General features: G+C 38.2%; 1 protein-coding gene and 1 long non-coding RNA gene across 3 annotated transcripts in view; one reads left to right on the top strand and one right to left on the bottom strand.

Annotated features, from left to right (window-relative positions):
• LOC117336026 overlaps window positions 1–10771 on the top strand; it is a 35700-nt gene extending 24929 nt beyond the window's left edge. For both annotated transcript variants that reach the window (XM_033896357.1, XM_033896358.1), the window contains 4 exons: window positions 3216–3358; window positions 6111–6183; window positions 7517–7703; window positions 7827–10771. In XM_033896357.1, the coding sequence (XP_033752248.1) occupies window positions 3216–3358; window positions 6111–6183; window positions 7517–7703; window positions 7827–9126 (1703 nt within the window). In that variant the 3' untranslated portion in view covers window positions 9127–10771. The remainder of the gene's footprint in view (window positions 1–3215; window positions 3359–6110; window positions 6184–7516; window positions 7704–7826) is intronic.
• Window positions 10772–11192: 421 nt separating this feature from the next.
• On the bottom strand, window positions 11193–12459 carry LOC117336027. Its single transcript, XR_004534524.1, has 3 exons — window positions 12173–12459; window positions 12077–12108; window positions 11193–11884 (listed from the first exon to the last, which is right to left on the bottom strand). It is a non-coding gene; the product is annotated as an uncharacterized LOC117336027 (long non-coding RNA).
• Between the last annotated feature and the right edge of the window lie 1181 nt (window positions 12460–13640).

Raw genomic sequence — 13640 nt, 5'->3', positions numbered from 1 at the left:
ACCAGGTAATTATAACAGACCAGGTAGTTATAACAGACCAGGTAGTTATAACAGACCAGGTAGTTATAACAGACCAGGTAGTTATAACAGACCAGGTAGTTATAACAGACCAGGTAGTTATAACAGACCAGGTAGTTATAACAGTCCAGGTAGTTATAACAGACCAGGTAGTTATAACAGACCAGGTAGTTATAACAGACCAGGTAATTTATAACAGTACCAGGTAGTTATAACAGACCAGTAAGTTATAACAGTCCAGGTAGTTATAAACAGACCAGGTAGTTATAACAGACCAGGTAAGTTATAACAGTACCAGGTAATTATAACAGTCCAGGTAGTTATAACAGACCAGGTAGTTATAACAGATCCAGGTAAGTTATAACAGTCCAGTAGTTATAACAGTCCAGGTAGTTATAACAGACCAGGAGTTCTAACAGTCAGGTAGTTATAACAGTCCAGGTAGTTATAACAGTCCAGGTAGTTATAACAGACCAGGTAGTTATAACAGACCAGGTAGTTATAACAGACCAGGTAGTTATAACACACCAGGTAGTTATAACAGACCAGGTAGTTATAATAGACCAGGTAGTTATAACACACCAGGTAGTTATAACAGACCAGGTAATTATAACAGTCCAGGTAGTTATAACAGACCAGGTAATTATAACAGACCAGGTAATTATAACAGACCAGGTAGTTATAACAGACCAGGTAGTTATAACAGTCCAGGTAGTTATAACACACCAGGTAGTTATTACAGTCCAGGTAGTTATAACAGTCCAGGTAGTTATAACAGACCAGGTAGTTATAACAGTCCAGGTAGTTATAACAGTCCAGGTAGTTATAACAGTCCAGGTAGTTATGACCAGTCTATAACAGACCAAGTTGTTATAACAGACCAGGTAGTTATAACAGTCCAGGTAGTTATAACACACCAGGTAGTTATTACAGTCCAGGTAGTTATAACAGTCCAGGTAGTTATAACAGACCAGGTAGTTATAACAGTCCAGGTAGTTATAACAGTCCAGGTAGTTATAACAGTCCAGGTAGTTATGACCAGTCTATAACAGACCAAGTTGTTATAACAGACCAGGTAGTTATAACAGATCATGTAGTTATAACAGACCAGGTAGTTATAACAGACCAGGTAGTTATAACAGACCAGGTAGTTATAACAGTCCAGGTAGTTATAACAGACCAGGTAGTTATAACAGTCCAAGTAGTTATAACAGTCCAAGTAGTTATAACAGACCAGGTAGTTATAACAGTCCGGGTAGTTATAACAGTCCGGGTAGTTATAACAGACCGGGTAGTTATAACAGACCAGGTAGTTATAACAGACCAGGTAGTTATAACAGTCCAGGTAGTTATAACAGACCAGGTAGTTATAACAGACCAGGTAGTTATAACAGACCAGGTAGTTATAACAGTCCAGGTAGTTATAACAGACCAGGTAGTTATAACAGACCAGGTAGTTACATGTATAACAGACCAGGTAATTATAACAGTCCAGGTAGTTATAACAGTCCATGTAGTTATAACAGACCAGGTAGTTATAACACACCAGGTAGTTATAACTGTCCAGGTAGTTATAACAGTCCAGGTAGTTATAACAGACCAGGTAGTTATAACAGACCAGGTAGTTATAACAGTCCAGGTAGTTATAACAGACCAGGTAGTTATAACAGACCAGGTAGTTATAACAGACCAGGTAGTTATAACAGACCAGGTAGTTATAACAGACCAGGTAGTTATAACAGTCCAGGTAGTTATAACAGTCCAGGTAGTTATAACAGACCAGGTAGTTATAACAGACCAGGTAGTTATAACAGACCAGGTAGTTATAACAGTCCAGGTAATTATAACAGACCAGGTAGTTATAACAGACCAGGTAATTATAACAGACAAGGTAGTTATAACAGACCAGGTAGTTATAACAGTCCAGGTAGTATTAACAGTCCAGGTAATTATAACAGTCCATGTAGTTATAACAGACCAGGTAGTTATAACACACCAGGTAGTTATAACTGTCCAGGTAGTTATAACAGTCCAGGTAGTTATAACAGTCCAGGTAGTTATAACAGACCAGGTAGTTATAACAGTCCAGGTAGTTATAACAGACCAGGTAGTTATAACAGACCAGGTAGTTATAACAGACCAAGTAGTTATAACAGTCCAGGTAGTTATAACAGACCAGGTAGTTATAACAGTCCAGGTAGTTATAACAGACCAGGTAATTATAACAGACAAGGTAGTTATAACAGACCAGGTAGTTATAACAGACCAGGTAGTTATAACAGTCCAGGTAGTTATAACAGTCCAGGTAGTTATAACAGTCCAGGTAGTTATAACAGACCAGGTAGTTATAACAGACCAAGTAGTTATAACAGACCAGGTAATTATAACAGACAAGGTAGTTATAACAGACCAGGTAGTTATAACAGACCAGGTAGTTATAACAGTCCAGGTAGTTATAACAATCCAGGTAGTTATAACAGTCCAGGTAGTTATAACAGACCAGGTAGTTATAACAGACCAGGTAGTTATAACAGACCAGGTAGTTATAACAGTCCAGGTAGTTATAACAGACCAGGTAGTTATAACAGTCCAGGTAGTTATAACAGACCAGGTAGTTATAACAGTCCAGGTAGTTATAACAGACCAGGTAGTTATAACAGTGTAGGTAGTTATAACAGTCCAGGTAGTTATAACAGTCCAGGTAGTTATAACAGACCAGGTAGTTATAACAGTCCAGGTAGTTATAACAGTCCAGGTAGTTATAACAGACCAGGTAGTTATAACAGTCTAAGTAGTTATAACAGACCAGGTAGTTATAACAGACCAGGTAGTTATAACAGTCCAGGTAGTTATAACAGACCAGGTAGTTATAACAGTCTAAGTAGTTATAACAGTCCAGGTAGTTATAACAGACCAGGTAGTTATAACAGTCCAGGTAGTTATAACAGACCAGGTAGTTATAACAGTCCAGGTAGTTATAACAGTCCAGGTAGTTATAACAGACAAGGTAGTTATAACACACCAGGTAGTTATAACAGACAAGGGATTTCAGTCATGTACAGCCCTGGGCCTCACCCCTAACCCTTAGCTGAGACTTTGTCCAGACATACACTCTTCTATGTAAATTAGCCCTTGCCTATCCATTTAGGCATGTTGTATTGAAATAAAGATATAAGATATTATGACTTACATTGTAGGTGATACTGCGATGACTGATACATCAGATCGCCCTCTGTATGTGGAGGCCGAGCCTGTGGAGAAACCTTGTGGGATTACTGAAGACGATCTCCATGACGCACAAAAAAAGTTTGAAGTTTTACAGTTTGACATGGAAACCATTGTGAGTTGTAGTCATTGTGACTTCATTAAGGAGTGTGAATTAGTTAGTCAAGGTTTACATCATGTTACTAGGATATATACCTGTACTCCATGGATTATCTTCAGATTGTCCGCTGTGTGTCCAAGTGTCTGGAGGTCATTATGTGGTGCTTAATTGGGTCAAGTATTGGTAGGATTGTGGTAAAGCTGAGTATTGGTAGGATTGTGGTAAAGCTGGGTATTGGTAGGATTGTGGTAAAGCTGGGTATTGGTAGGATTGTGGTAAAACTGAGTATTGGTAGGATTGTGGTAAAACTGAGTATTGGTAGGATTGTGGTATAAAATTGAGTATTGGTAGGATTGTGGTAAAGCTGAGTATTGGTAGGATTGTGGTATAAAACTGAGTATTGGTTGGATTGGGGTAAAGCTGAGTATTGGTAGGAATGTGGTAAAACTGAGTATTGGTAGGATTGTGGTAAAGCTGGGTATTGGTAGGATTGTGGTATAAAACTGAGTATTGGTTGGATTGGGGTAAAGCTGGGTATTGGTAGGATTGTGGTAAAACTGAGTATTGGTAGGATTGTGGTAAAACTGAGTATTGGTAGGATTGTGGTAAAGCTGAGTATTGGTAGGATTGTGGTAAAGCTGAGTATTGGTAGGATTGTGGTAAAGCTGGGTGTTGGTAGGATTGTGGTAAAGCTGGGTATTGGTAGGATTGGGGTAAAGCTGAGTATTGGTAGGAAAGTGGTAAAGCTGAGTATTGGTAGAATTAATTGTGGTAACGCTGGGTATTGGTAGGATTGTGGTAAAACTGAGTATTGGTAGGATTGTGGTAAAGCTGGGTATTGGTAGGATTGTGGTAAAGCTGAGTATTGGTAGGATTGTGGTATAGCTGAGTATTGGTAGGATTGTGGTAAAGTTGGGCATTGGTAGGATTGGGGTAAAGCTGCATGAGTATTGGTAGGATTGTGGTAAAGCTGAGTATTGGTAGGATTGTGGTAAAGCTGAGTATTGGTAGGATTGTAGTAAAGCTGGGTATTTAGGTAGGATTGTGGTAAAACTGAGTATTGGTAGGATTGTGGTAAAGCTTGGTATTGGTAGGATTGTAGTAACGCTGGGTATTGGTAGGATTGTGGTAAAACTGAGTGTTGGTAGGATTGTGGTATAAAGCTGAGTATTGGTAGGATTGTGGTAAAACTGAGTATTGGTAGGATTGGGGTAAAGCTGAGTATTGGTAGGATTGGGGTAAAGCTGAGTATTGGTAGGATTGTGGTAAAGCTGAGTATTGGTAGGATTGTGGTAAAGCTGAGTATTGGTAGGATTGTGGTATAAAGCTGAGTATTGGTAGGATTGTGGTAAAGCTGAGTATTGGTAGGATTGTGGTAAAGCTGGGTATTGGTAGGATTGTGGTAAAGCTGGGTATTGGTAGGATTGTGGTAAAACTGAGTGTTGGTAGGATTGTGGTATAAAGCTGAGTATTGGTAGGATTGTGGTAAAGCTGAGTATTGGTAGGATTGGGGTAAAGCTGAGTATTGGTAGGATTGTGGTAAAGCTGAGTATTGGTAGGATTGGGGTAAAGCTGAGTATTGGTAGGATTGGAGTAAAGCTGAGTATTGGTAGAATTTGGGTAAAGCTGAGTATTGGTAGGATTGGGGTAAAGCTGAGTATTGGTAGGATTGTGGTAAAGCTGAGTATTGGTAGGATTGTGGTAAAGCTGAGTATTGGTAGGATTGTGGTAAAGCTGAGTATTGGTAGGATTGGGGGAAAACTGGGTATTGGTAGGATTGGGGTATAAAATTAAGTATTGGTAGGATTGTGGTAAAGCTGAGTATTGGTAGGATTGTGGTATAAAACTGAGTATTGGTAGGATTGGGGGAAAAGCTGAGTATTGGTAGGAAAGTGGTAAAGCTGGGTATTGGTAGGATTGTGGTAAAACTGAGTATTGGTAGGATTGTGGTAAAGCTGAGTATTGGTAGGATTGTGGTAAAGCTGGGTATTTAGGTAGGATTGTGGTAAAACTGAGTATTGGTAGGATTGTGGTAAAGCTGGGTATTGGTAGGATTGTGGTAAAGCTGGGTATTTAGGTAGGATTGTGGTAAAACTGAGTATTGGTAGGATTGTGGTAAAGCTGGGTATTGGTAGGATTGTGGTAAAGCTGGGTATTTAGGTAGGATTGTGGTAAAGCTGGGTATTTAGGTAGGATTGTGGTAAAGCTGGGTATTTAGGTAGGATTGTGGTAAAGCTGGGTATTTAGGTAGGATTGTGGTAAAGCTGGGTATTGGTAGGATTGTGGTAAAGTTGAGTATTGGTAGGATTGTGGTAAAGCTGAGTATTGGTAGGATTGTGGTAAAGCTGAGTATTGGTAGGATTGTGGTAAAACTGGGTATTGGTAGGATTGTGGTAAAGCTGGGTATTGGTAGGATTCGGATAAAGTTGAGTATTGGTAGGATTGTGGTAAAACTGAGTATTGGTAGGATTGTGGTAAAGCTGGGTATTGGTAGGATTGTGGTAAAGCTGGGTATTGGTAGGATTGTGGTAAAACTGAGTATTGGTAGGATTGCGGTAAAGCTGGGTATTGGTAGGATTGTGGTAAAGTTGAGTATTGGTAGGATTGTGGTAAAGCTAAGTATAATTAGAATTGTGGTAACCGTACCTTCCTTCAGACAGAATACAAAGATTTAAGGCAAATTATCTTTCTGATTATAAGTAGTATTTTATATACAGATTTCTTCTGTTTTTTAATACCATTCTTTAACTAATTACCTATTTAACAGGACGGCAGATTCCAGATCATGAAGGATGATACAATGGATGTGTACTACCCTGGTCATAAACAGAGACACCAAGGTATGTCAAATTGATTTTCTGGAATATCACATTTTGATACACTGTTATATGCAGATGTGCAATAGGGGTATAAGAGTTTCTAAGGTCAAGGTCAAGGTCTGCTAGAACAGAACCTGGAATTACTGTCCGAACACATTGATGTAAGGCTGTTACAGAAGGCTAAATTATCTGAAATTTTGCATGAAGATATTGTACTGTGATTAATGCAGATATGCAATAGGGGTTTGTAAAGTTCTCAAGGTAAAAGTTGCTTTCATTAGTCTCCCAATATGCAATTTCTGAGTTCTGACTTGCACTTTCCATGGAAGTTATCATGCATACTCCTGAAATTTAGTTCTCTTTGTTTGGGGAGGTACACGCCAACGCGGAGGTAGAATCAGAAGGCAAGCTGTTGTCTTATTGTTGTCATAATGTCGGCACATTTCTGCTCAAGGCTGCAATGTGACATCGAAAAATCGTAATAAATTCGTCAAATATCAAGGGATGGATGGTGTAAAATTCTTTTTGCTGACAAACAAGAAAAATATGAATATTCAGAGAAAGTGGACCTCCTTGATCCTGAATGGCCCCTAAAGGCATTTGGCAACATTGCTCTCGTCATTTTTTAGACGAGACACCCACCAACATGAGTCCCATCTCAATGTTGTTCATCCCTTACATTAACTGGAGTTTACTGACTGGAGCTTCATACTCGGGATAGGGGTTCATCTTGGTGTCATGTGTCAAAAGTAGGTCACTGTGACTCTGGAGTTCTTATTTATTACAAATTTATCATACATGTATATACATTCTTGGCATGTAATTTAACATCTGGTGGGGAACTGTAATTTGCCAAATTGTCTTGCTGAATCTGGATTGCCATATCATTCAATATTAAAGGGTCAAAGGTCACATTTGAACGAATCCCTCAATTGATCTAGTTTATCATAACGTATTGATAATTTATATGATGTAATATTTGGACCATATAAGTAGTAATTCAGTATCAGAAGGGTGCTCAGGTGGCAATGTGTAACACACTTGGCTTTCACCTTAGTCGGACTTGAAAAGGTATGGAGTCACCTGCCTGCCTGCCCTCATAGGTATTTCCGAGGTACTCCGGTTTCCTCCAACTCTAAGATTCTCATCCTGGCCAACAAGAGGGTTTGATATAAGTTGATATATAACTTGCTTCACAATCGTTGTAAGATAAATAAAGTTTACATTTAATTCCATATCAGTGTAAAACTTGGGTTAAGCTTAAGTTCATACAGACATAGACACGTTGCTGGGCCCTGTCAGTAATCTATATACTACAGCAATGTTTATCTTTTTTTTTTCATTTTTCCTGCAGAAGATGCTAATGTGCCCAAGCCTCGACCAAAGTCTGAAATACCTAAATCATGTAAGAAAGAGGAGATAAAGAAAGAGCGGCCGAAATCCGAGTCTCATCTGTTACATCTACGACAGACGGAACATTCCGCCACCAAGTCAGCCCACTCCGACTCAAGTGTCTGCCACACCAAGCTGTCTGCTGCAAGGTATGTATCTAAGAGGCTGAGTTCAGTGATCCTGAAATGGTAGTAATCATATTCGTTGAAATTATTCAGACCTTCGTTGATGAGCATTATTGTGGACTCACACTTGACTTTTCCATGTTGTAGATTCAGAATACAGCATGAAATGAAGGCAAAAAGAAGTAATCACAGTGTGAAAACATCTTTGTCGTGTCAGGGACGTCTTCAGGAAAATACTTCCAAGATGGCTGCAATGCAAAAGGTCAAAGGTGACTTCACCGATCAACCCACAGACAAGCTGACTGGAGAGATGACAGTTCACGAGTCACGTCCCTCTACCGCTCCAGTCAAAATCAACTCTGATTCCAATAACAATGCTAGCGAGTCAAAGGAGTTTACAGCAGCAGAGAAAGATCTGAGTCCTGCAGAGTCTTGTAAGACTGATCTGAGTAGTGCAGAGTCTTGTAGAACTGTGGACACAGGATACTCAAGTTTTGATGACAGGAGTTCAACTTCAAGCACAAAGGATTTAACCAGTTTAAAATCTAAAAGAGAAAAGGTGAATACCTCGGCCATTGGTTTTAAAGCTGAGTCAGACTCTAAAAAATATTCTCCGCGCCATAGTCATTCAGCTACCTCAAGTAGGAAAAGTAGTACCAAAAATGACAGTCAGTTGAAGAAGGCTACAATTGAAATAGTTCCTCACATGGAGCATAGCAAGCCTCGCCCTGTCAGTGTTGGGGGGATGGGGACCATATCTTTACTGGAAAATATCTCGGAGGTGCGATACTGGGAGGACGTTTACAACGTAGAGGATGAATCTGGCACCGATGACCGTGACACTCCTACATCTATAGACAGCGGAATAGGTCGTCGCCAAAGTTACGAACTCCAGTCTAGTCTTTCTCTTCTTAAACAACGACTCAGCGAACAGACACTTCTTACCAAGTCAAAGACCAAACAGGCGAAGAAGAAACCAAATCAAGATCAAGTTTCGTGTGATATGCTTGAAAAAGAATTGAGAATCAAAAGACAAAGACGATCACAACAGCCCAGCTTTAATAGAACAAATCAGAATCTAGTCCAAAACAGTAGCTCAGAATCCTCGGTCAGAAATGGAAGTTCCTCAAAGTCTAGAGGTGAGATAGGGGGTCGGCAGACTGTCAAATCTGGTGATAGGAAGGTTCCGTCTACCCAAAACAAATCCACAGTCCCTCAGTCTAACCGCAAACCTTCAGTCTCTAACCAAATGTCATCACTCCCTAACCAGAAGTCTGGTGACAAAAGGGAGACTTATTATTATTCAAACAATGTAAAAAATTCAAGAGAGGATGACAAGATGTCAAATGTGATGAATAAAAATCCCAAAGTTGGACGTCTTGTGAAGCGAGGTGAGGGCTTGCTCTCCACAGATCTGATGAAGAAATTGATCTCAACTTTAGCCTAAAGTTTTTAGTCATAGCTTTGACAGTAACATACATGATATATCTTTGTCTTTGGATATCTGGACTGATTTATTGTCAGTCAAAAGTATATTTGATCATTTTTTGAAGAATTATCAGCTTTACAAATCTGGGAGTGACTTTGTAATCTTTTGTGTAATTGTAAATGTATGAAGGGATATTCATTAGGTTAGTTTTCCCAACATAGTACAGAAACATTCACTGGGGTATCAGTATCAGACACCATGTGTTGAGTGCTTGTTCAATCTGGGCTCGGCAAGTGCTTGTTCAAATCTGGGCTCATCAAGTGCTTGTTCAACTCTGGGCTCGGCAAGTGCTTGTTCAACTCTAGGTTCATCAAGTGCTTGTTCAACTCTAGGTTCATCAAGTGCTTGTTCAAATCTAGGTTCATCAACTGCTTGTTCAAATCTAGGTTCATCAAGTGCTTGTTCAAAACTGGGCTCATCATCAGGTGCTTGTTCAACTCGAGGTTCATCAAGTGCTTGTTCGACTCTAGGTTCATCAAGTGCTTGTTCAACTCTAGGTTCATCAAGTGCTTTTTGAAATCTGAGCTCATCATCAAGTGCTTGTTCAACTCTAGGTTAATCAAGTGCTTGTTCAACTTCAGGTTAATCAAGTGCTTGTTCAACTCTAGGTTCATCAAGTGCTTTTTGAAATCTGGGCTCATCATCAAGTGCTTGTTCAACTCTAGGTTCATCAAGTGCTTGTTCAACTCTAGGTTCATCAAGTGCTTTTTTAATTGTTCAACTCTGGGCTTATCAAATGCATGTGCTTGTAAACGCTTGGGCTCATCAATGCTTGTTATATCATCCTTTCAGTGAAAATGTCCGGTATATGACATTGTTTCTTCATCAGATTTTAAATACTGATGTGTTTTTAGTCAGTTGAATGTCGTCAAAATGTTAATTATTAAGGAAAAGTTTGGGAATGTTAGTTATTGATTGTATTAATGTTATATTATTTGTGATGAATTTGTTGATTATGTTTGTCAAAAACTACCAACAACATTCTAATCATTCCAACCTATAGGTACTTCACTCAATATAGAGCACAGGTTTTTAAACTGTTATCAGGAGACACTGAAGCAGAAACTTACCATTTCATCAACTCTTAGAGGATCATGTTTGAAATTCTTTGTTATTTAGTTCCGCTTTCATTTCCTACTTTAAATATAGTATAAACCCAACAACAAACATATGCATTCGTTTTCAAATCTGAAATTCTGCTTGTCATACATTGACTTAATCAAACAATCCGGGGACCATGATATAATGTATACTCCAATATACAGGTAACTTCCAATTGATTTCTGAACAACTATTTTGCCCTTGATAATTTTTTCCACAATTATCTGTTCCAGAGTAATGATTTGATTACTTGAACCATAAGAAATCATCCAGAATGTAAAGTAGACCTCTTGTAATTTAAATGAGGATTAAAACACATCTTTTTTTAATGTATATGACATTAACTCATGGTAAAGAGAAGTGTTTTTCCTATACCATCATAAATGATGCCTTTCAAAGCTTAGACCATGACCTGTGTTTGTGTAATATCATAGTGTTTGTGTAATATCATAGTGTTTGTGTAATATCATAGTGTTTGTGTAATATCATAGTGTTTGTGTAATATCATTATTGATAGTGTTTGTGTAATATCATAGTGTTTGTGTAATATCATAGTGTTTGTGTAATATCATAGTGTTTGTGTAATATCATAGTGTTTGTGTAATATCATAGTGTTTGTGTAATATCATAGTGTTTGTGCCAAATGAGGCAGTTTGGTGGTGCTATCATTGCTTGTGTGCCTTTAAGATCATGAATTTTATTTTTTTAATCTTTTAATTATAAAACACAGATTTAACTATTCAGGTCTTGTTCACAAAAATTTGCTGTTACAGTAATACATGTATATTGTATGACAATGGTGTGTCCAATGGAATGTGTGAAGCGATAACTTTAAACTCGCTTATCCAAAGATCTTCAAGTTTAAACTCACTTATCCAAAGATCTCCAGGTTGAGCTGACCAATCGGCATGACTCATTTTCATTAAAATATTCAGAACAGTTCTGGTATGGAACATTCCAGCGTCTAAAGGGCTCCACATAAATAAAGAGTGTGGTTTATTTTGTACTTCCAAGAACTGAAGTTAAGGTACAATATCAGTCTAAGTTAAAACTGGTGAAACATTCCTATGTTCAATTAAAGAGAACCGCAGTCATGTTATCATATTTGCCCCTAGGGGCCAGTTATTTGAGTGAAACTATCTAGAGAGCCCAAAGGGGTTAATCTGGGTATGTCTTACAAACCGGTTGGAATTTAATATGACCAAGATATGATTTTGGATGAAATATAAAACCCTCAAAAAGAACTTGAGTAAACTGCATGTTGGGCACATATCGAGCAGAGATCATATAAGTTTCTCCAACTCTAAGCATGTCAAATCACTTTTTACTCGGCAAGAAATAGAAATGTGACTATATATGTCCACCACACTTAAGGGTTGTGTCGAACTTGCCACAGCATATGGTCCAAACTTGTCCATGTGACCTAAACACATAGTCCAATTTCGTCAGTGTGACCTAAACACACAGTCCAATTTCGTCAGTGTGACCTAAACACATAGTCCAATCTCGTCAGTGTGACCTAAACACACAGTCCAAACTTGTCAGTGTGACCTAAACACACGGTCCAAACTTGTCAGTGTGACCTAAACACACAGTCCAAACTTGTCAGTGTGACCTAAACACATGGTCCAATCTCATCAGTGTGACCTAAACACACAGTCCAAACTTGTCAGTGTTACCTAAACACATAGTCCAATCTCGTCAGTGTGACCTAAACACATAGTCCAATCTCGTCAGTGTGACCTAAACACATGGTCCAATCTCGTCAGTGTGACCTAAACACACGGTCCAATCTCGTCAGTGTGACCTAAACACACAGTCCAAACTTGTCAGTGTGACCTAAACACATAGTCCAATCTCGTCAGTGTGACCTAAACACATAGTCGTATCTCGTCAGTGTGACCTGACCCTGCAGTAACCAAACCATGACCTGAACAAGTGCCTTAAGATACAGGTTTACTTAATATATTTGTTGATGTGCTGTTAGTTTCTGTGATGTTGAGCGTGCCATTTAAACGACTGTGATATTTTTATGAGAATAATCTAGCTCACTTTTTTTAAGGTAAATTTTTTCACTTATTCCATATAATCAAGTACAATTTTTACATTAAATATTTTGTTATTAAGAATTTTGACAGTCAGTTTATGATAGTGTTTCTGTGTTTTTTGTTACTTGCAAATAAATCGTTCAAAATGATACTTGTGTTCTGTAACTTTGTCACCATTGTAAGTTCATTATGAACTCTCAACAATTATATCTGAAGGAGCGAACCTCAATCGACAAACTGGATCTAGTTTGGGAGGCATGGTTTTTCAAGTCTGAAGGTTAAGTAAAATGTTCAACTAGACAAGAGGAAACTCCGGGATTAAACTGTCTGATGATATTTTTGCCCAATGGGCCTCTTGGTTACTGGGAATACAGGCCACACCAAGAAGTAAGATCACTCAGCCTCCCAGCAAGGGATGTGTTTACAGTTACAATTACGTACATTGTTATATAAAAAGACTCAAAATTGGCTGTAAATTATGTTCTTTTCATACTCAGGCTCAAAAATAATGATGGCTACCTAGCTGAAAAGGCATTTTGTTTTCCTCTCAGTTGAAAAATTGCTAAAATCAATTTTTAGTTAAATTGCCATTTACAACTAGGGGCCAATGGAAACCTACACAGGAAATTAAAGAAAGATGCATGAAGCACTTTCAGGGAAATAGCAGTAACAATCTTGAACTGTCAAAATTCAAAATGGTGTCCAATCGGCTATTTTGTTCTCCGATTAGTTAAAAAATTGAACATGCACAACTATGGACCAAGTCCGTGAAACTATGTAATTTATGAAATTTGAGAAAGAGCCATTCAGTGACTTTCTGAGAAAAAGTGGTAACATACTTATATAGTCAAATACAAATTGACTGCTTATTGCCCATTTTGTTTTCCCGATTAGTCTCGAAATTTAACATGCATGATTGGGGACCAAGGTGAACAAACGTACATAATTTGAGAAAAAAAAAATCTATGCAGTACTTACTGAGAAATAGCAGTAACAAAGATTTTTCACAGATGGACAGCCCATGGATGGAGGGTGATTAACACAGCCAACCATCTGATGACGTGGGCCAAAGACCCTCCGTACCATATGAAACCTAGAGCAAGGTTTATTCAAAGCTATCAGCTTCATTCTTACTGTTTCAATATTTTATGATTTAAAAGTTAAAACTTCAAAATCCAATTCATCTTTGTAAGTCCTTTATTTTAAAATCATATTTGATATGATAAATATGTCAATGTGCATAGTTAGAAATATAAGCAAAATTATTATCACAGTAAAACAACGATGGCTGTAGGCATTATGGGCTCTGTAGAAGTACGTAGA

Source organism: Pecten maximus, chromosome 10 (assembly GCF_902652985.1).
Source record: "Pecten maximus chromosome 10, xPecMax1.1, whole genome shotgun sequence".
Taxonomy (NCBI): domain Eukaryota; kingdom Metazoa; phylum Mollusca; class Bivalvia; order Pectinida; family Pectinidae; genus Pecten; species Pecten maximus.
Note: the sequence above shows the minus strand (reverse complement) of the source record. Positions and strands in the feature narration are given on the sequence as shown.